We start from the raw sequence: 24,132 nt of genomic DNA, 5'->3' as shown, positions 1-24,132 counted from the left end.
TTCAAACATTTTGTAACCTTAAAATTAAGCTTATAGGACAAAATATGCTGGGATAGTCCAGTGGGGAACAAAGCACATGATAAAGTAGGAGAATGCATGTAAACTATGTTAGATAATTCAGAAACCTGGCATAATCATTAGTTCATTGATAATTCCTTTTTGATCTTTCTAGTAACAATTTATCCAGCAAATCATCTTTCTCATAAACTCTAATTATTATTGATGTTGATTTTATTTACATAGGATAATAAAGCCCGGTAATATAACATTATTATATTGTTCTGAATGGACTCTGGGCTGATTTTTTTAATTCAGCACATTAGAGATATATGTTCACCTCTATTCAAAGTTAAACTACTAACAGATTTCACCTGACACTAGTGTCTAATGAAATCTCTGACTTAAATTGAGATGATCTGCACTGTCCTGAATGCTACAAATTTCAGAACGTGCAACAAAAGAAGATGATTCTCTGCAGAAACTGAAGAACTATACACAGTTAGAACCTAACTTATCTTACTAAGTAACTGATAACTTTGTAATTTAGGTAAGAAACACATTTGCTTGACACTAGATATTTGCATTTTCAGACTTCAAGGACTCATAATCTTAAATTAAATGCCTACAAACATCAAATTATATAGTAACAAAATAAAAATTAAAGTCTAATAGAAACATTATTTTCAGAATCAGACTCTGTGGGTTTGACAAGTGTTCTAAATGAAATTTTAGATTGTTCATCCCACCATAAGGTACTTATTTCCATTAATGAAAGAGGCCTATTAATTGGTCAATCTCATTTTTTCAATACAATATACACAGAGGTATGGCTCCCAAAACATGATTTATCTTTTTACCATGAAAGTACTGACAAATTATGCAACATTAAAATATGTTCTTAAGAACAGGGTATAAAGTTTTTAAATGTAAAGTTATTAATCTAAAGCAATTTAAACAAGGTCTGTTATTTGGCCTATAATCTATTCTTTATCCGGATTATAGTTCAGAATGTTTTTACTGCAATCTCGGTTAGAGCTCATCTTTTTATTGTGTAAATCTAAGCCCCCTTAATGTTTTAGAAAGGCCTTGACTAACTGAACTTTGATCTGATGTCTTCATTGAGAAAAACACCAGGTTGCCCATTTCAGATGCAAATCCCTCTAAGGCCCAATAGAATTTAGTAAAGACAGCAAAAAAGAAGAAACAAGAAGTTTCCAGGATCCTCTTTGAGAATCCTGGGGCACACTGGTGTCCTTAATCCACACTGCTGCATGGATTAAGGTAGGTGATAACCTTTCCTGATTCAAAACAATAAACAGAGTGCCTACAAACTGGGTGGAGACTAGGATTTGGTAATAATAAAACACCATGCAATAAAAGCTTGGTCTGTGTCAGAAGCCCCTGAAAAGGCCTCAATGTACCACATTCCCAGGCTTAGTAGGGAAGCTTGCAAAAGCCTACCTGAATCAAATAAGCATGAATAATCTATTTTAGCAGACTGGCCATGGGGAGTAAGAAAGAAAGAGAGACTTTTCCCTTCTTTTAAGTTTGAGTTAATAAATTTATTAGTGGATTGAAGATTCTTGAAGTCCTATGCAGTCAAAGAAACATGCTAGATTGCCAAGAAGCAAAGTATGCTTTTTAAGCTGCCGTCTCTATTAATGTTTCTAAATATTAATGTAATAGAAATCTCAGATTTGGGATGAATTAAGGCAGAAAATTGATTTCATGCTGTGACAGTTTACAAATAGAACACAAATAATTCATTGAAATGCAAAAATAAATTTGGAAATTTGTATTAAAATGAAGTTATTAATTTTTTTAGAGATTAAGAGTAGATACAGTAACTGTTCACAAAGCAGACAATAAAAATTTTATTAATGATGAAAAACTTTAATCCCTCAATAAAAATGAAAATGAAAAATAAATATACTCTTATAGGAAAAAACAATTTTGTAAGCTTTTTCTATCCAAGACAGATAACATATAATCAGATTTTTGAAATGCTGTGAAATCTTTTTAGGTCTAGGGTTGTTAAACAAAGACAAAATTTATTTCGTTTAAAAATGGCAACTAAATGCTTTCAATCTAATAATAATAATACTCCATGAAAAACTGTCAACACCAAAAAGTAGTTGCATAAAAAAAAAAATGAAACTATCATCAATAACTAGTCAGTTTACTCAGTTTGATAGAACATGTTCCTTTTGTTTTACATTATGAAAAGTCCTGTTTCACATTTGTAAAACTGCCCTTTAACTTTGTCAACTATCAAAGAGAGTATGCTGAAATGGTATCACTACTACGATAAGGGAAAAAGAACTATGAATGGGAGGGCCAAGAGGAGCACAGGGCAACAAAACAGTATCATCCACCCCCTCCAGGATGCCAGGAACAGAACTTTCAGAGAAAAATTTGCATCACAAGCAGTCTAAAAAAGGCATTTTCTTATTATTGTTATCATTTCTTATTTCTCAGTATGGCATAACAGAAAAGTAAGAATCTAAATGGTTACTAACCTATTTTGAGCCTCAGTTCAATCACCAGAAATAGAGCTAATAATAACCATTTTAGTTGGCTTTTGTGAGGACCTAATATCATACTGGCAATGAAAATTTGTAAGTTGTAAAGCACTATATAAATGTTATCAATTATTATTACTGTGCCATGATTCACTAGAGAATCAGAAGATCCATCATTATCCTTTGTAATTACATTGCCTTATTAGAAAAATGATGTTTGTTTTCATCTACAACATGCCACATCTATCACAGGACTATTGTGGCTGAACCACTAAAGACAGAAAGCCAAAGAGGAATGAGGATTTAATATAATAAAGATACAATAAACTGTCATGAATTGCTGGAGCCATTGAAGGCATGGGTAGCAGAGTTCTAGAATATTGAAGAAATTAAGTCTGAGACTATGCTTTAGTCTAGCAATTCTTGGGGTGAAGAGGGAATAGGATTTGATGATTGAACAGGGGAGAGGGCAAGTCCATCTGGGAGAAAACATTAAAATCACAGGCAGAGGGAAGGGGGTCTTTTAAAAATTACTCATCTCTCCACCTGGAAAAAGCACTGCTTTATTTATGCTTTACTCATCTATTATTATTGACTTAGGTGTACATATTCTTACCCTTTCTTGTACCCCCTAAGTGGGAATATGACTACACTCTTAGGACTTGGTTACAACTTAGACAAAAAGGCATCTCTGATTTAAGTAGTTTTGGACTGTTTGTTTAATCTTTACTCACAATAGGGTTAACTATATTTTATCCCAAATAAAATACAGAAAACACAGGGTTTTACTGTTTTAAAACTGATAATGGTAAAGTAACATCTAAATTTATAAAGTATGTGGTGATAAGTCAGCACCAAAATCTACCAGTCTTGGCAAATCATCATAAAGTTTTTGTGACAGGCAAATATATGCACTGGTGACATTTTAAGGAAAAGCAAGAAGCCAGAGATGATCCTTTTTTCTAAGCTTGACAGAACTAACTTATAAATACTAGTAAACTTAGGTTTGACCATTGACTGTAAATTAAAAATAAGCTGTTATCTTATTTGTATTTATTAGCATAACTTAACAGTGTCATATTTAATTCACACACTATGTAACTCATTTACTCATGTATTCAACAAATAACTACTGAGCACCTATTATATGCCAGTAAAATAAAATAGCCAATCCCTTTCTCTCCTTGAGCTCACATTCTAGTAGGAAGAGACAAACAATATATTAGCTGCTAGGTGATGATAAATGCCCTGAAGAAAAATAAGGGAGTGAAAGGAGATGCTAGAGAAGAATGATTTTTATTATATCGAGTGACAAAGGAAGACATTCCTGAGTAAGTCTTTTTTTTGAGGTGACGTGAAGAAAACGGGAGAATAAGTCATCTGTGGAAGATTACTGTAAGAAGAGCACAATTTCTTAGAACACTCAAGCTATAAACCTTGAAAACTGTGCACTGGGTTTATGTGTTAACATGAAACCTCTGAGAAGTTTACTCCCATAGATAATCAGAACACTGGCAGGCACACTGCACCCTAAAAAGAAGATTGGAATAAGCACTACTCACGTATATGTAAAGGGGGAAGGAACAGCTCCTATAATCATGACATATAAAGAAATAATGAATTATAAAGAAACAACTTTCTTTACAATTTTAAAAATATTTTACATCAAGCAATAAGAAAAAAGGTAAGTCTGTTACTTGCATTTTCACTAACATTTTCATTTGAAGAATGTTAGTGACCAATGAAAAGACCAAAACTTAGCTGAGAAAGGAGAAAAAAAGGAAATAGAAGACACAAGTGATTTATGTAATCTAAAACAGGATTGGTGTATTGTCCTCTCAAAAAAGCTAAATTTAACATAGAGCTTCTGTTCAGTATTGACTCTTTCAGAACATATCAGTAGAAAAATTAGAATATAGTCACAGTTCATGAAAGAATCACTGTTAAACCAGCTCAGTTACTTGAATGAATCTGCCAGGTCAAAGTCTTGGAGTTCTTTGCCATTGGGGTTCTCAAATGCTAGTCTTACATATCTTGTCTGTTTTCATCTCTATCCCTCAACTCACATTTTCCTAAGCAGAATAACTACATTTTTTTCTGGCCTCTTGTGCCTAGTTCTCAATCACATCCAGTCAGTCTATCGTGCAACAACTTTTGATTACATAGAACTTCCTTTTATTTTTTAATACAAATGTATGGTATTCTACCATACACACATACCTAATTAATTTAGCTAGTTGCTTCCTGATGGACATCTGGTTATTTCCAATCTTTTGCTATTAAAAAACATGCCATATAAATAGCTTATATACATTTCTTTTCACATCTGAGTAAATATATTCATGGTGTAAATTTTGAAAAGGATCAAAGGATGTATGTTTTTGTAATTTTGAGGGATATTACCAAATTACCCTCTATAGAAATTGTACCTATTTACACTTTTACCAGCAAAATATGAGAGTATTAGTTTCCTTTAACCCTTGCTAATTAAGTATTTGATCAAAAATTTTAGATATTCAAAATAGATAAGCCTCTAGCCCAACTTATTAAGAGAAAAAGAGAGTCAACACCAATCAACATAATCAGAAATGAGAATGGAAAAATCACGACAGACTCCACAGAAATACAAAGAATTATTAAAGACTACTATGAAAACCTATATGCCAACAAGCTGGAAAACCTAGAAGAAATGGACAACTTCCTAGAAAAATACAACTTCCCAAGACTGACCAAGGAAGAAACACAAAAGTTAAACAAACCAATTACGAGCAAAGAAATTGAAACAGTAATCAAAAAACTACCCAAGAACAAAACCCCGGGGCCGGACGGATTTACCTCGGAATTTTATCAGACACACAGAGAAGACATAATACCCATTCTCCTTAAAGTGTTCCACAAAATAGAAGAAGAGGGAATACTCCCAAACTCATTCTATGAGGCCAACATCACCCTAATACCAAAACCAGGCAAAGACCCCACCCAAAAAGAAAATTACAGTCCAATATCCCTGATGAATGTAGATGCAAAAATACTCAATAAAATATTAGCAAACAGAATTCAACAGTATATCAAAAGGATCATACACCATGACCAAGTGGGGTTCATCCCAGGGATGCAAGGATGGTACAACATTCGAAAATCCATCAACATCATCCACCACATCAACAAAAAGAAAGACAAAAACCACATGATCATCTCCATAGATGCTGAAAAAGCATTTGACAAAATTCAACATCCATTCATGATAAAAACTCTCAGCAAAATGGGAATAGAGGGCAAGTACCTCAACATAATAAAGGCCATATATGAAAAACCCACAGCCAGCATTATACTGAACAGCGAGAAGCTGAAAGCATTTTCTCTGAGATCGGGAACCAGACAGGGATGCCCACTCTCCCCACTGTTATTTAACATAGTACTGGAGGTCCTAGCCACGGCAATCAGACAAAACAAAGAAATACAAGGAATCCAGATTGGTAAAGAAGAAGTTAAACTCTCACTATTTGCAGATGATATGATACTGTACATAAAAAACCCTAAAGACTCCACTCCAAAACTACTAGAACTGATATCGGAATACAGCAAAGTTGCAGGATACAAAATTAACACACAGAAATCTGTAGCTTTCCTATACACTAACAACGAATCAATAGAAAGAGAAATCAGGAAAACAATTCCATTCACCATTGCATCAAAAAGAATAAAATACCTAGGAATAAACCTAACCAAAGAAGTGAAAGACTTATACTCTGAAAACTACAAGTCACTCTTAAGAGAAATTAAAGGGGACACTAATAAATGGAAACTCATCCCATGCTCATGGCTAGGAAGAATTAATATCGTCAAAATGGCCATCCTGCCCAAAGCAATATACAGATTTGATGCAATCCCTCTCAAATTACCAGCAACATTCTTCAATGAATTGGAACAAATAATTCAAAAATTCATATGGAAACAACAAAGACCCCGAATAGCCAAAGCAATCCTGAAAAAGAAGAATAAAGTAGGGGGGATCTCACTCCCCAACTTCAAGCTCTACTACAAAGCCATAGTAATCAAGACAATTTGGTACTGGCACAAGAACAGAGCCACAGACCAGTGGAACAGATTAGAGACCCCAGAAATTAACCCAAACATATATGGTCAATTAATATTTGATAAAGGAGCCATGGACATACAATGGCAAAATGACAGTCTCTTCAACAGATGGTGCTGGCAAAACTGGACAGCTACATGTAGGAGAATGAAACTGGACCATTGTCTAACCCCATATACAATGGTAAACTCAAAATGGATCAAAGACCTGAATGTAAGTCATGAAACCATTAAACTCTTGGAAAAAAACATAGGCAAAAACCTCTTAGACATAAACATGAGTGACCTCTTCTTGAACATATCTCCCCGGGCAAGGAAAACAACAGCAAAAATGAGCAAGTGGGACTACATTAAGCTGAAAAGCTTTTGTACAGCGAAAGACACCATCAATAGAACAAAAAGGAACCCTACAGTATGGGAGAATATATTTGAAAATGACACATCCGATAAAGGCTTGACGTCCAGAATATATAAAGAGCTCACACGCCTCAACAAACAAAAAACAAATAACCCAATTAAAAAATGGGCAGAGGAACTGAACAGACAGTTCTCTAAAAAAGAAATACAGATGGCCAACAGACACATGAAAAGATGCTCCACATCGCTAATTATCAGAGAAATGCAAATTAAAACTACAATGAGGTATCACCTCACACCAGTAAGGATAGCTGCCATCCAAAAGACAAACAACAACAAATGTTGGCGAGGCTGTGGAGAAAGGGGAACCCTCCTACACTGCTGGTGGGAATGTAAATTAGTTCAACCATTGTGGAAAGCAGTATGGAGGTTCATCAAAATGCTCAAAACAGACCTACCATTTGACCCAGGAATTCCACTCCTAGGAATTTACCCTAAGAACGCAGCAATCAAGTTTGAGAAAGACAGATGCACCCCTATGTTTATCGCAGCACTATTTACAATAGCCAAGAATCGGAAGCAACCTAAATGTCCATCGGTAGATGAATGGATAAAGAAGATGTGGTACATATACACAATGGAATACTACTCAGCCATAAGAAGTGGAAAAATCCAACCATTTGCAGCAACATGGATGGAGCTGGAGAGTATTATGCTCAGTGAAATAAGCCAAGCGGAGAAAGAGAAATACCAAATGATTTCACTCATCTGAGGAGTATAGGAACAAAGGAAAAACTGAAGGAACAAAACAGCAGCGGAATTACAGAACCCAAAAATGGACTAACAGGTACCAAAGGGAAAGGAACTGGGGAGGATGGGTGGGCAGGGAGGGATGGGGGGGAAGAAGAAGGGGGGTATTAAGATTAGCATGCATGGGGGGAGGGAGAAAGGGGAGGGTGGGCTGCACAACACAGAGAGGACAAGTAGTGACTCTACAACATTTTGCTAAGCTGATGGACAGTAACCGTAATGTGGTTGTTAGGGGGGACCTGATATAGGGGAGAGCATAGTAAACATAGTATTCTTCATGTAAGTGTAGATTAAAAATTAAAAAAAAAAAAAAAAAAAAGAAAGAAAGAAAGAAAAGGGGGATTACTCCTTGACAGGATAAAACTATTCGTAAATCAAAGATCAACGCATGCTTTAAATATCCTTAATGTTGATCACTTAAAGGGTGTCAGATGATCAGCTATGGAGGTACTCTTTTCTGATAATATTCCTTTCTCTTAATTAAAAAAAAAAAAAATCAGTTACTGTGTGCTGACCTCCAATGAGTTCTGCATAGTGGTATAGAGGGCATGTCAAAGTGTGGGCAAAGGGGATGTTTGTTTCTATGCAGAAGATCAAGGCCTAGCTTGGATACCCAGAAAATGAACTAAGATACGATATGAGGAGGAGCTTCCAGCATCAGCACTCTCTGGAGGACTTGTGCCAGGGGATGATCATCAAAAAGCCTCCAAAGGGATCCGGACGATGCTGTGGTTGTGGCTGCATCCAGCCCACCATCTCCTGGACTTGCCATAGGAATGAGGAGGGAGATGTCTAGGCTGGCATGTGCATACAGTGAGACAACGAATTTGACCGGATCTGTACTGTTGGAACTCAACCAGGAGTTGGGAGGGGTGCAAGTTGTAGCACTCCAAAATCTCATGACTATAGACTATCTATGGTTAAAAGAACATATGGGATGTGAACAGATCCCAGAAATGGGCTGCTTTAATTTGTCTGATGGTTCAAGTACAGTTGGACAATATCCATCATATCATAGACAAATTTTCACAAATGCCTGGGGTGCCTAAATGGTTTTCTTGACTTCACTGGAGATGGATGGTAATTATAGATTTGCTTTGTTTATGTCACCGTGTTCCTATTATGTTAATATGTGTGTGCAAATTAGTTAGTAGTTTAAAACCTATACATACTTAAGATACTCTACAAGAAGATAGGTCAAAGAAATAATCAATCCTCCCATGTTTCCTTCCATATGCTACATCTATAGCTTTTCTTCTTCCTTCCTAATTACAACCCTTAAATAGAATATGTGCCTCATATCGAATTTACTGAGTATCATAATTCCTCCAGGTGGTAAAGATACCTTGAGACAAGTGCTGGGCATAGAAGCCACAGGGCATAAATCTGCAAAGAAGTAAAAAGCTAACCTTTTCAAACAATATGGCTTCTCTCTCACTTACCAACTTTACATTTCCCTGTATGGCCCCGGAAGATGACTGGTTAGCCAGAGACGGGTAAGATTCCTCAAGGGAGGAACAACCTAAGACAGGCACAGTCGCAGGGGGGCCATCAGGTGAGAATTTGGGGATCAACAGAGGTGAGGCTCAGAATCTCACCCCCCCTGCTTTGAGAGAAATCTTTTGCATCCGTGGATGTTTTGCTGCCCTTGTCTAGCCTGGATTAATACTTAGTCCATAGGCACACACCTGATCATCTACATTTGCCCTCTTACAGCACTAAACTACGTTTTCTACCTTTATCTTGCATCTACCTACCACTTCAGCATTTTATTAAAAATAAAAATAATAATAATAATAGGAGAAATGTGGGATCAACATATAAATCAAGTACAAAAATCAAACGAATATTCATATTTGACCTGATTGTTTATAGGTCATAATGCATGATCAAAACCGAAAGTTTCTGTGATGAATGCACTTGTACTGTTCACCATGTAAGAATTTATTCACTATGTAAGAATTCGTTCACCATGTAAGAACTTGTTCGTTATGCATCAGAAGATTGGAGACTGACGAGAATTAGGCTTGAGATGGATTAATGATTGTACATTGAGCGTTGACCCCCCTATACTGAATTTTATTGTTGTTAACAACCATTTGATCAATAAATATGAGAGATGCCCTCTCAAAATGAAAAAAAAAAAAATTTTAGATATTGACAATCTGATCAGAGAAAAATTGCAGGTCAGTATTCTTACTGAAACTGAAATTGGCATCTGTGGTTATGTGTTCAAGAGCCACCTAAACCCTGTCATATTTTTGCCCATTTAAAAAAAATTGGATGGGTGGATTTCTTCCTTTTTATAAGTTCTTAAAATATAAGGAAAGTTTATTCTTTATTCTGTTATATGAGTTGCAAATATCCTCTATTTTGTAGTTTGTTTGCAGTCATTTAAATCACCCTTAAAAATCATGGTTATTCAAACAGCTTTCTCATCTAAATTAGAACAGCTTACCATTGCTTAACAGGCACCTATTACAATATATTTCATACTTGGTACACAGTTGATGTTTAATCAATATTTGCTGACTGAAGGTACAAATACATTTATCATTCACTAAATATTTATTATCTGAGCATTAACATAGGTGCTAGACACAAGAGAAAATAAAACAAGCTCTCTGCCCTCAAAGAGAATTCCCTCTTGTGGAAAAGAGAGTTATATTAATAATTGACTATAAAACAATGTATAGAAGTACATGAAGTGCTATGGAAATGAAAATAAGAAACTGGGCAATTATATATGGAAAGTTGTCACAGGTAGTAATTTTTGTACTTGGAGTAGGAAAAATTGGTGAATAAGAAAGTGAAGAGCATTATCAACAGAAATATAAGCAATTTAGAAGGAGCATTCTCATAGGACAGGTAAATATAATGTTTAATATATACATGGAAGACTAAAAAGGTAGGCTTGGATTAGGTTATACATATCTTGTATGTAATATGGAGAAGTTTGTATTTCATATTGCGAGCTTATAATACCAAACAGGTTTCATCTCACATACTAACTCTCGTATGTTAACTGGTAGTGACCACCCAGAACATTCTGCAGAGAAATTAAAGGCTGTGTCTAAGCTTGGCAGGAGGGTACTATGTTTGACAGTCTGCCATGCATTTAGAAGGGGGCAGTGGAAACAGGAAACCAAATTAGGCATTTGTAATTAAGGAGTGTTGTAAATATATTTCTATCCTTAGGAAAGGTAATGTGATGTCAGTGTGGAAGACTAGAGAACAGTGGACTATGTGTCTTCATTCAGATTGGAATTTCGCTCTCTTTTCTACTTGTATGATAATGTCTGGTAGGCATTAAAGTTTTCTGAAAAATGAATGAAGGAGACAATTAAATGAGGGAGCTAATAAATAACAGTCTTCACCAGAGCAGAGTTCATGAGTTTTAATGGGCAGATTTATTTACATTTGTTTTGACTTCTCAGAAATTTCCCCCTTACTTCCTGTCTCTTAATCTATCCTGGATAGGTGAGGTTATTACCAGACAGCTGAGTGTGAAACTTTAATGGATGAAAATATATAGGAATAGTAAGAGTAGTTTTTACTATCACTTACATTGAATATTTACAGGTAACCATACTGGATAGAAATGGCTTAAGTCACTTACTCTAGCTTGCAACCCTGGAATGAAAGACTGTATGGAGATAACAGAAAAATGAAATAAGCTGTTTTAGTAGAAAAAACTTTGCCATAATTTTACTTTAAGAAACATCACCTTGGAAAAATAATATTAAGTATCTAATTATTTACATAAACATATATATTGTGCATGGCATTTGAAGAATAACAGGTATACCACAAGAGATTCTAGAGAATGAAAAAAAGATTTGCTAATTGTAGAAAGTTTGTACGTTGACTTGCCTCCATCTCAGGTAATAACTGGTAACGCCAGGCAATTTTCATCTTAATGTTAGATTCTGGTGTTTTATGACTGCATACATCTTCACCAAATTCTTTTTCACAATTATCATCAAGTAATGGTGCAGGAAGCTCCTGTGAGAGCAGAATGATACATTATTGAGCATCTGTGGTAAAGAAATATAACAACTTCCTTAAGTGTTAGCAATAGAGCTTTCCAATTTGTTAAAAATTGATGCTTTAAATTATGACAAAATAGATATTTCTAAAATAGAGGAAATGATATATATAAAATTAAATGTGACATTTAAATTTTAACGAAAAGATTCAGTTTTACACTAACAAAAATAAAATGTTATTGCAACAAGAGGCTATGCTCATTTAAAAAAAATGTATACACTTAGAGCAAAGTCCGGAATTAGCACTTACGTACATGTAATTATTGTTATGTTTGCCACAAGGTAAAAATAAAGCATGTGCATAATCTGTTTACTGGTTTGTAATACTAGAATTCAAAAAACTCATTCACCGAAATAATGGGTGAAGTAATAACTAAGAATAAAGCCACTTATTTTGCCCTCAAACACTAGTTTTGCACCTGCAAGCCTATGTCTCTTAAGAATGAAAAAAGAATTTAAAATCTCTATTAAATGGAGAGACACTGAATTCCAATTTTACCTTTTCTTTTTCGGAAGCTGACCTAGCGAGTAGCGACATAAAAAAACATAGGAAAGCAAAGGAAAAAGTACACAAGTTTCCTGGAGAAGGAAAGAACATGCAATAGTCGTATTTTTTATTAGCCACAATCATAAAGATAATGTAGGGTATTGGATTAATAAACATAATCTCGTGCTATGCCATAAATTAGTCTAAACTGCAACTTTTACATTTCAAGATCAGATTTATTTATGCTTAGACTCACACCAACTAATCTGCTGGAAAATACATTAACTATCAAATATTTTAGTCACCTCATACAAGACTTACAAATACATTCATACTTTAATTTATGCCTATATTAGAAGTTGGGTATATCATTAAGTTTTGAATCTATCTTTCCTAGAAAAACATTGTGTCTTACAAAATATAGAGTAACTTCCTTTTCCAATGTAAACAAGTAGTGGTGATACATACAGTACAATATAGCATAGTGGTTTTGAGTTTGAATTCTGTAACCAGATTGGGTCCAAATCTTGACTTTACTGTGTCTGTGGTTACCTTGACTACTTACTGTACCTCTCTGTTTTCATTCATCATCTGAAAAATGGAGATATTAATATTCATTTCATTGGGTTGTTGTAAAGAATAAGTCAGTAAGAAAGGTAAAATGCAGAGAATGGTGTCTACTGCACATTGAGCGCTCAATAAATGTTTGATTATGAGAATTCAGTCAATAATTGCTTTAGCCAATACTCAGAGCCACACATTTTGGACTGTCAATATTAGGCAACATTTAGCACAAATATTTAGATCAATTTTTTTTTTCAATTTCAGGGATATTTAATCATAGTTATGACAGAGGTATAAAGTTAAAAAAATTAAACATAGCGACCCTCCCACAAAATAATCATTAAGTAAACATTCTCAGCATATACTTATGTATATACATAGGTATGCTAGACAAAATACTTCCACAACAGTATATAATAAAATACTTTAATTCTAAAATTAACATTTTGCTTTTTTTAAAAAAACAAAAATGAAGTAAAATTGAAAGAACTGAAGAACTGACAAGTGATTCTTTACCCTAAGAGATATTATTTCTTAATGTATTCTCTAGTAAGATTAGAAATATGATTATGAAGCACAGTAAGATGTTGGAGTCACTGTGCTCCTTTTTACATGTTTCAGTTTTAAATAAAATCAATTTCTCCTCTCCTATATAAAAAAAGAGGAAGCTAGCACTTAGCACTTTCTCCCACCTCCTCTCCTCCAAATTTAGTTTTTCTCCTATTATTTTTATGTTATCAAAGTTTATTGATTCTTGTCCACAACAAGACACACAATTGTTTAGCTTTTTGTTGAAATGGATTCACCATTCGTCCTTTAAGCACAGTTCCACCATTCCTGACTTCAGTTAGGAAGGCACCAGGGATATAGCTGTGAACAAAATAAAGTCCTTGCTTTCAGGAAGTTATGTTGTAGAAAGGTGGTGATATAAACTTGAAAAAAGGGGAAAGTAATACAGAATAACTAACTGGAGGAGGTATTACTTTACACAGAGTAGTCAATGAAGCTCTCCGTGAGTGAATACATAGATAATGTTTTCAATATTTTTTTACTTGACTAACATTTTGGTTGCATGTAATATTTCACTATATATTCATTCACTTAGAACCAGGTAGATATTTCTCCACTGTCTTTGGACAAAGAACGATGCTGTGAAGATGTCTGAAGCCTTCCACCTTTGCAGGTGACTTGCCTTTTCTACCTTATAGACTGAATAACTTTCTTTGCAGCAATAACATAAATGGGCTATATCTCTGATTATTGCTTTGTATTATTTGTCCCCTGTAGCACTGGATGCCCTTTTAAGCTGAAACTCTTAATTTCAGGTAAAATTTTTGTGTTTCTCACACTTGAAGTTGCTTATCTCTTCCACATGGAAACAGAATATATCCTTGTTGATATAGCATTAGGTGTTATCATTAACAGTTGTAAAATGTCACATAGTAGATAATTAAAAATGTTAGTCAATAAATATATTTTTCCATCTTCTATACCAGAACTGACCAATAGAACTTTCTGTGATGTTGGAAATGTTATACAGCTGTGTTGTCCAATACAGTAGCTACTAGCTACTTAATTTTATTTTATAAGAAATTTAAGCTATTCAAATTTTCAAAGAAAAAATTTCACATTGTAATTATATCCTTACTTACTGCTTTAATCTCATTTCTCTAACTTCACTGTTGCAAACCTGTTCCTTGGTTCTACTATATTGGGTAATGATATTATTTAAGTCAATTTGTACTTTTAATCTGCAATTATTCTTTTTATATACTACTACTCATGTTTTCTCATTCTATTTTTGTGGTATTTTTTTGAAACCATGTTCTTACTCAAGCCTTCTATAAATCTCTTATGGAGGAATTTCCTTCTGTTCTTGGGTTATGTTTTCTTCCAGATTGAGTTTTTTCCTCCAGGCGAAGTTTGAGGGTGGAGTATTTTGATATCCTGTCAATTTTCTGCACTTTTTTAAAATGAGAGCTTATGCAAGGTTAAATGCCATATTTTTTTAGAAGACCTAGGCTCTTCATTCTCTCATGAGATTCATTAAATGCCAGCTTCCTGTTCACATTACTTGGTTTGGTGAGTATTTTCTTCCCATTTAGGAGGTATTATTAGGTTTTGGATGATACATTCAATTTAGTGTTGCTCTCTGAAATACTTGATTTAGTTTGAGAACATCAGCCCTAATTATTACTTTATACTAATTTGTTGGTTTCTGGGTGTGAGAGTAAACTTAGGAACTGACTTTTGTTTGATTACGGTGTTTATAAATTTATGGCATTAGCTTGGACTCTGACTTGTTCTGTCTAGTACAACTGATTTCCTTGAAGTATTTTAAAGGAAATGTAGGATTGTCTATGATATAAGTTTAGTACTCTGATATCTAAACCCTAAGTCTCCATATTCAGTACTTCTTAAGTAAATCTTTAGGAAAATTTTGAGCAGAGAGAGAGACTAGAAAAATAAATATCCATTACCTTGCCATAAGAGAAGTAATTGGACCTTCTGTTTAGAATATTTCAAACATATAAAAACATCTTACATATGTTGGTTAATAGGCATCATTCTGTCACTAAAGTATGCCTATAAATTATAAATTATTTTAAAGTAAATTACCTTAAATTTTTGGTTCTCAATTATTTTCTTGCCTTTATATATTTACATAGATAATATATATGCGGGAGAGGGAGGAGGAAAACCAAACAGTTTGGAGATTCTGATAATTCTCAACCCTTTCCCCTGCCATGGTCCCATCCTCAGAGTCAAGAACCAGTAATTTTACTTGTGAAATAAGGAAGTAAACAAACATTTAAATAAGATTATTATAAAAGCTTAAATTTAATGGATTAATACCTAGCTTGCAAAATCTATTTACTTTCAAATGCAATTTTCTAAAATTTGTTTTTCCTTGTCTTTTTTGCATTAAAAAAGAATGCTAGATATCAATTTAAATATTTTATGATCAAATAGTTTTGTTTACCTCAGTTATAGAGACATAGCATTTTTTACAAACAAAAGGTCCAGAATTACACAATTCAGTACAGTAGCCCCTATCAACATGTGCTATTTAAATTTAAGATTTAATGAATTATAATTAAACAAGATAATACATTCACTGCTTCAACTACACTCCTCACATTTCAATGCTTAATGTCTGCATCGGGCTAATGGCTGCTCTATTGCACATGCAGACTACTTCATTAGAATACTTCCAACATTGCAAAAAATTCTATAGGTTAGTGTTGTTCTAGAAAATGGAAAATTTTATTTATTTATTCATCTAGCAATTTAAATTGTTTACTATATGAGGTTTTGCAACTGTCAATGACACATTTTAGCCTTATATCACAAGGGTTTTGAAGAAGCATCATCACAACTTGCTTAAAATTAAAATCAGGAGGTTATTTTACTTTTAGTACCTAAAAAACTTGTATTCTTCCCTGTCCCCCCCCACACAGCTGGCTTCCACTGGTAGGCTCTCAGAAGGCCAGAAGCCAAACTTAAGCAGAACAGGCAGGAGATTGAGAGATTAGAGGATTCCTCCCTAGGGAAACTGACAAAATTAAAAGACCTTTAGAAAAACACTAGTAGCTAAGGTTACAGTAAACCTATCAGACTACAAGTTATGTGCCCAAATACACAGCACTTCCAATTAGTTTTCCAGTCCCTCACTGATCAATATCAAAAAACAGCCAAAAATTATCAGATACTTAAGTACAGCATCTAATATGGAATTCAAAGACCAAAACAAACAGAAAATGGAAACAATGTCAGAAACATATAAAAACTTCAAAAAGAGTATAACGTAATATCTATCATATGAGATGGTGTACCAAAAAATAAAACACTTCAGTAAAAGGAAATCGGAAAAAACTGAGTTTATAGATATTAAAAACATGATAGTAGATTTAAAAAAATTGACTAGAAGAACTAGATCAAGTTGATCAAATCTCTCAGAATAAAAGAACAATAATAATGATGATAATGATAGCAATGATAAAAAAAATCAAGGTAGCTCACGTATGTTAAAGTACTTAGTAACTGCCAGGTACTATTCTAGGCAAAAATAACTTATTTAATCCTTAAAGCAATCTTAAGAGGTAAGCAATGTTATTAAAATCATTTTATAGATGAAGACATTGGAGTACCAATGTTAATTAACTTGTTGAAGGTCACAAAGTAAGTCAATGGCAGAGCCAGGATTTGAATTTGGAAAGTCTTGCTGTATCACTTTGTCTTTTAACCTTTATGCTACACTGCCTCTTAAAGAGATAGAAAATGAGAGAGAAAAGAAAATATTTAGAGGATTAGTCTATGAGCTTGATATTATAAAAGGATTTCTAGATAGAGAAATTAAGAAAATAAAGGAAAAAATAAGTGAAAGGGCTTGTTCTAAAGAGAACACCATAGGTATGGCTGAACAACCACTTGATAAAGAGAGCATGGGTGTACACAATGACTTAATCAACCATCTCAGTAGAAGCCATGGATAGAGATATGATTATATCAGTAGAGACACCGCCAGGTTGAACTAACAGTAACAGACAGGCAGGATGGAACTAAGGAAAGTTGTTGGGCTTCTTGGATTTTATAGGATTTGACTATTGAGCAATTTGGTTTCATATATGAGCTATCTTGCAATAAAAGAGAAGGACCCCAAAGGTGACACAGAGATCATCAGGGCTGCCACTACTACAACAGGCCCAGAGTGCATAGGGCCAGAAAGCAGTGCTGTCTCCATTTTCCTTTCAAAGGGCAGGACTGTAGCCCACCAAAGTCATGTGGGTGGTGCTCTACCTGAAGACACATGACATTGCTAGCCCATTGGGCTTAGAAGGCAGAGCACTGAATCAAAGATTATTCACAAGCCTTAAGATCTAATGGAATTTGCCAACCTTTGTTAAATTTTGGACTCGCTTGGAATCTATCACCCCTTCTTTCCTTCTGATTTCTCCTTTGGGAATGTTTATGCTCCCACCATTGTATCTGAAAGCCCACAACTTGTCTGGTTTAACAGGTTCACAGCTAGAGAGGATTTTTGCCCCAGGACAGATCATACTTCAAGTTTCATCCAGACCTAGTTTATGTGATATTTAGATGAGACTTTAAGCTTTAGACTGATGATGTAGTGAGTTAAGACTTTTAGGCCTACTGGGTTGGAATGAATGTATTTTGCCTGTGAGAAGGACATGAATTTTGGGGGATACAAACATTCAATCCATTACACAGTTTTTGGTACATAGTAGGCATGCAATAAATGTTTGACAGATAAAAGAAATGATGGCTAGCAAATCTTTAACCAATCATTCCCCAACTTCTAGGCCTAGATTTTTATCTGCTTACTGAATATTCTACTGAATGTTTGACTACATGTCAAACTCATAGTATGCTAGATCAGATTATCGTCTCTTATTCTTTTCACCTTTTCTCTCAGCTCCTCCTCCTCCTCCTTACTTTCTCTACAGTTATTTTCTCATTCATTCAAGACTAATTAATTCCCTCTCCTGGCTCCTGGCAGGATGTGTCCATAGCACTCAGTTAACTCTTTAAATAGCTCATAAATAAGATATGAGTACTCTTTGAACTTTATTTCATACTATTCTCTTACAAAGTGGACAATGTACTAAGGAAGTCCTAAGATTCCTATCTCCAATTACTGTTTCCTTTGCTTAAAGTAGTAACTTGCACATTTGGATAAACAGTAAAAATTTACTTGATAGAAATGAAAAGTATAATTTATCTTAGCAGGGACTGCAAATTAATTCATTATAAAGAAAAAATTCATTAAAATCACAGTAAAATGAACAAAGGAAATAAGTTCGTTACAATATAGAGAGATGCAATGAGTTAACCACAGAATTTGAATTTGAAGACAGCAATAGAAACTATAAAAAACAAAGGACAGAAGGAAAAAATGACTGGGGAAGAAAAACACCAATTCTTGCAAACTTTTTCTAAAAAAACTGATGAGCTGAATCTAAAATTTACATGGAAATGCAAAAGGCAACAATAGCCAAAATGACACTGCAAAAAATAAAGTTGGAGGGTTTAAAAATATCTGATTTAAAGATATTATAAAAATAGAAAACTGGGAGGCGGAGCCAAGATGGCGGCGTGAGTAGAGCAGTGGAAATCTCCTCCCAAAAACACATAGAGCTATGAAAATATAACAAAGAAAAATCTTCCTAAAACAGAGACCACAGGACACAGGACAACATCCAGACCACATCCACACCTGCAAGAACCCAGCGCCTTGTGAAGGGGGTAAGATACAAGCCCCAGCCCGGCGGGACCCGAGCGCCCCTCCCCCCGGCTCCCGGCGGGTGGAGAGAAAACGGAGCGGTTTTTTTTTTGGCGAGCGCTTTTTGGAAGCCTTAGAGGGACGGGCCCCCGTTGCTGGGGAGGCAGGGTGGCGGGACCGGTGAGGAGGTGCCTGGGAACGGCACCGGAGGACAAAGAATATCCCGCGTTTCTCCCTGCGAGACCTGGGGGCGGGTGCCTGAGACCGGTGCCTGAGGACCGAGGAGGTCGCGCGTTTTTCCCCTTTTTTTTTTTTTTTCTCTTTTGGGCGAGCGCTTTTTGGAAGCCTTGAAGGGACGGGGACCCCAGTGCTAGGGAGGCACGGTGGCGGGACTGGTGAGCGGGTGGCTGGGACCGGCGCCTGAGGACAAAGAATATCCCCCGTTTTTCCCTGCGGGACCGATGGGCGGGTGCCTGAGACCAGCACTTGAGGACAGAGGAAATCGCGCGTTTTTCCCCTTTTTTTTTTCTCTTTTCTGCGAGTGCTTTTTGGAAGCCTAAAAGGGACAGGGACCCCGGTGCTAGGGAGGCAGGGCGGCGGGACTGGTGAGCGGGTGCCTGGGACCGGCACCTGAGGACAAAGAATATCCCGCATTTTTCCCTGTGGGACCGGTGGGTGGGTGCCTGAGACCAGCACCTGAGGACGGAAGAAATCGCGCGTTTTTCCCCTTTTTTTTCTCTCTTTTTGCCGAGTGCTTTTTGGAAGCCTTGAAGGGACAGGGACCCCGGTGCTAGGGAGGCAGGGCGGCGGGACTGGTGAGCGGGTGCGTGGGACCAGTGCCTGAGGACAAAGAATATTGAGCGTTCCTTCCCTGCGGGACCGGTGGGTGGGTGCTTTTTGGAAGCCTTGAAAGGACAGGGACCCTGGTGCTAGGGAGACAGGGCAGCAGGACCAGTGAGCGGGTGCCTGTGACCGGCACCTGAGGACAAAAAAAAAAAAAAAAAAAAATCGCTTGTTTTTTCCTTTTTTTTCCTTTTTTTTTTCTCTTTGTTTCTGTTCCCTCTCTCATTGTTGCTGCTGTTGTTTTGGTTTGGAGAGTGCTTTTTGGAAATCTTAAAGGGGCAGGACAGGTCACTTAGACCAGAAGCAGGGAATCTGGGGATCTCTGGGCACTCTAACCCCCTGGGCAGCAGGGAGCACAGAGGCCCCTTACGGAGATAAATAGTCTCCTGGCTGCTCCCCCTCCAACGGGGCTCCACCATTTTGGAGGAACAGCCCCAGCCAGGCCAAGCCCACAGCAACAGCGGAGATAAACCCCAAAGCAACTGGGCAGGAAGCAGAAGCCCTGTCTGCGCACAGCTGCCCAGCACAAGCCACTAGAGGTCGCTATTCTCCCAGAAAAAGGCTACAAACCAACAAGAAGGAAAGCTCTTCCAGCGGTCACTTGTACCAGCTCTGCAAACTATCTCTATCACCATGAAAAGGCAAAACTACAGGCAGACAAAGATCACAGAGACAACACCTGAGAAGGAGACAGACCTAACTAGTCCTCCTGAAAAAGAATTCAAAATAAAAATCATGAACATGCTGACAGAGATGCAGAAAAAAATGCAAGAGCAATGGGATGAGATGCAGAGAAAAATGCAAGAGCAGTGGGATGAGATGCAGAGAAAAATGCAAGAGCAGTGGGATGAAGTCCGGAAGGAGATCACAGATGTTAGGAAAGAGATCACAGAAGTGAAACAATCCCTGGAAGGATTTATAAGCAGAATGGATAAGATGCAAGAGGCCATTGAAGGAATAGAAGCCAGAGAACAGGAACGTATAGAAGCTGACAGAGAGAGAGATAAAAGGATCTCCAGGAATGAAACAACACTAAGAGAAATATGTGACCAATACAAAAGGAAAAACATTCGTATTATAGGGATACCAGAAGAGGAAGAAAGAGGAAAAGGGATAGAAAGTGTCTTTGAAGAAATAATTGCTGAAAACTTCCCCAAACTGGGGGAGGAAATAATCGAACAGACCATGGAATTATACAGAACCCCCAACAGAAAGGATCCAAGGAGGACAACACCAAGACACATAATAATTAAAATGGCAAGGATCAAGGACAAGGAAAGAGTTTTAAAGGCAGCTAGAGAGAAAAAGGTCACCTATAAAGGAAAACCAATCAGGCTAACATCAGACTTCTCAACAGAAACCCTACAGGCCAGAAGAGAATGGCATGATATACTTAATGCAATGAAACAGAAGGGCCTTGAACCAAGGATACTGTATCCAGCACGACTATCATTTAAATATGATGGTGGGATCAAACAATTCCCAGACAAGCAAAAGCTGAGGGAATTTGCTTCCCACAAACCACCTCTACAGGGCATCCTACAGGGACTGCTCTAGATGGGAGCATCCCTAAAAAGAGCACAGAACAAAACACACAACATATGAAGAATGGAGGAGGAGGAATAAGAAGGGAGAGAAGAAAAGACTCTCCAGACAGTGTATATAACAGCTCAATAAGCGAGCTAAGTTAGGCAGTAAGATACTAAAGAAGCTAACCTTGAACCTTTGGTAACCACGAATCTAAAGCCTGCAATGGCAATAAGTACATATCTTTCAATAGTCACCCTAAATGTAAATGGACTTAATGCACCAATAAAAAGACATAGAGTAATAGAATGGATAAAAAAGCAAGACCCATCTATATGCTGCTTACAAGAAACTCACCTTAAACCCAAAGATAAGCATAGACTAAAAGTCAAGGGATGGAAAAACATATTTCAGGCAAACAACAGTGAGAAGAAAGCAGGGGTTGCAGTACTAATATCAGACAAAATAGACTTCAAAACAAAGAAAGTAACAAGAGATAAAGAAGGCCACTACATAATGATAAAGGGCTTAGTCCAACAAGAGGATATAACCATTCTAAATATATATGCACCCAATACAGGAGCACCAGCATATGTGAAGCAAATACTAACAGAACTAAAGAGGGAAATAGACTGCAATGCATTCATTGTAGGAGACTTCAACACACCACTCACCCCAAAGGATAGATCCACCGGGCAGAAAATAAGTAAAGACACACAGGCACTGAACAACACACTAGAACAGATGGACCTAATAGACATCTATAGAACTTTACATCCAAAAGCAACAGAATATACATTCTTCTCAAGTGCACATGGAACATTCTCCAGAATAGACCACATACTAGCTCACAAAAAGAGCCTCAGTAAATTCCACAATATTGAAATTCTACCAACCAATTTTTCAGACCACAAAGGTATGAAAGTAGAAATAAATTCTACAAAGAAAACAAAAAGGCTCACAAACACATGGAGGCTTAACAACATGCTACTAAATAATCAATGGATCAATGAACAAATCAAAATAGAGATCAAGGAATATATAGAAACAAATGACAACAACAACACTAAGCCCCAACTTCTGTGGGATGCAGCGAAAGCAGTCTTAAGAGGAAAGTATATAGCAATCCAGGCACACTTGAAGAAGGAAGAACAATCCCAAATGAATAGTCTAACATCACAATTATTAAAACTGGAAAAAGAAGAACAAATGAGGCCTAAAGTCAGCAGAAGGAGGGACATAATAAAGATCAGAGAAGAAATAAACAAAATTGAGAAGAATAAAACAATAGCAAAAATCAACGAAACCAAGAGCTGGTTCTTTGAGAAAATAAACAAAATAGATAAGCCTCTAGCCCAACTTATTAAGAGAAAAAGAGAGTCAACACAAATCAACATAATCAGAAATGAGAATGGAAAAATCACGACAGACTCCACAGAAATACAAAGAATTATTAAAGACTACTATGAAAACCTATATGCCAACAAGCTGGAAAACCTAGAAGAAATGGACAACTTCCTAGAAAAATACAACCTCCCAAGACTGACCAAGGAAGAAACACAAAAGTTAAACAAACCAATTACAAGCAAAGAAATTGAAACAGTAATCAAAAAACTACCCAAGAACAAAACCCCGGGGCCGGACGGATTTACCTCGGAATTTTATCAGACACACAGAGAAGACATAATACCCATTCTCCTTAAAGTGTTCCACAAAATAGAAGAAGAGGGAATACTCCCAAACTCATTCTATGAAGCCAACATCACCCTAATACCAAAACCAGGAAAAGACCCCACCAAAAAAGAAAATTACAGACCAATATCCCTGATGAATGTAGATGCAAAAATACTCAATAAAATATTAGCAAACAGAATTCAACAGTATATCAAAAGGATCATACACCATGACCAAGTGGGGTTCATCCCAGGGATGCAAGGATGGTACAACATTCGAAAATCCATCAACATCATCCACCACATCAACAAAAAGAAAGACAAAAACCACATGATCATCTCCATAGATGCTGAAAAAGCATTTGACAAAATTCAACATCCATTCATGATAAAAACTCTCAGCAAAATGGGAATAGAGGGCAAGTACCTCAACATAATAAAGGCCATCTATGATAAACCCACAGCCAGCATTATACTGAACAGCGAGAAGCTGAAAGCATTTCCACTGAGATCGGGAACCAGACAGGGATGCCCACTCTCCCCACTGTTATTTAACATAGTACTGGAGGTCCTAGCCACGGCAATCAGACAAAACAAAGAAATACAAGGAATCCAGATTGGTAAAGAAGAAGTTAAACTGTCACTATTTGCAGATGATATGATACTGTACATAAAAAACCCTAAAGACTCCACTCCAAAACTACTAGAACTGATATCGGAATACAGCAAAGTTGCAGGATACAAAATCAACACACAGAAATCTGTAGCTTTCCTATACACTAACAACGAATCAATAGAAAGAGAAATCAGGAAAACAATTCCATTCACCATTGCATCAAAAAGAATAAAATACCTAGGAATAAACCTAACCAAGGAAGTGAAAGACTTATACTCTGAAAACTACAAGTCACTCTTAAGAGAAATTAAAGGGGACACTAATAAATGGAAACTCATCCCATGC

General features: G+C 36.2%; 1 protein-coding gene across 8 annotated transcripts in view; it reads right to left on the bottom strand.

The window, feature by feature from the left end:
• Positions 1-24,132, bottom strand: part of ELP4 (elongator acetyltransferase complex subunit 4) — a 252,442-nt gene that overhangs the window by 181,326 nt on the left and 46,984 nt on the right. For all 8 annotated transcript variants that reach the window (XM_073216359.1, XM_073216360.1, XM_073216362.1 and 5 more), the window contains exon 4: positions 11,658-11,789. In XM_073216359.1, the coding sequence (XP_073072460.1) occupies positions 11,658-11,789 (132 nt within the window). The remainder of the gene's footprint in view (positions 1-11,657; positions 11,790-24,132) is intronic.

Source organism: Manis javanica, chromosome 11 (genome assembly GCF_040802235.1).
Source record: "Manis javanica isolate MJ-LG chromosome 11, MJ_LKY, whole genome shotgun sequence".
In the NCBI taxonomy this organism is placed as follows: Eukaryota; Metazoa; Chordata; class Mammalia; order Pholidota; family Manidae; genus Manis; species Manis javanica.
Note: the sequence above shows the minus strand (reverse complement) of the source record. Positions and strands in the feature narration are given on the sequence as shown.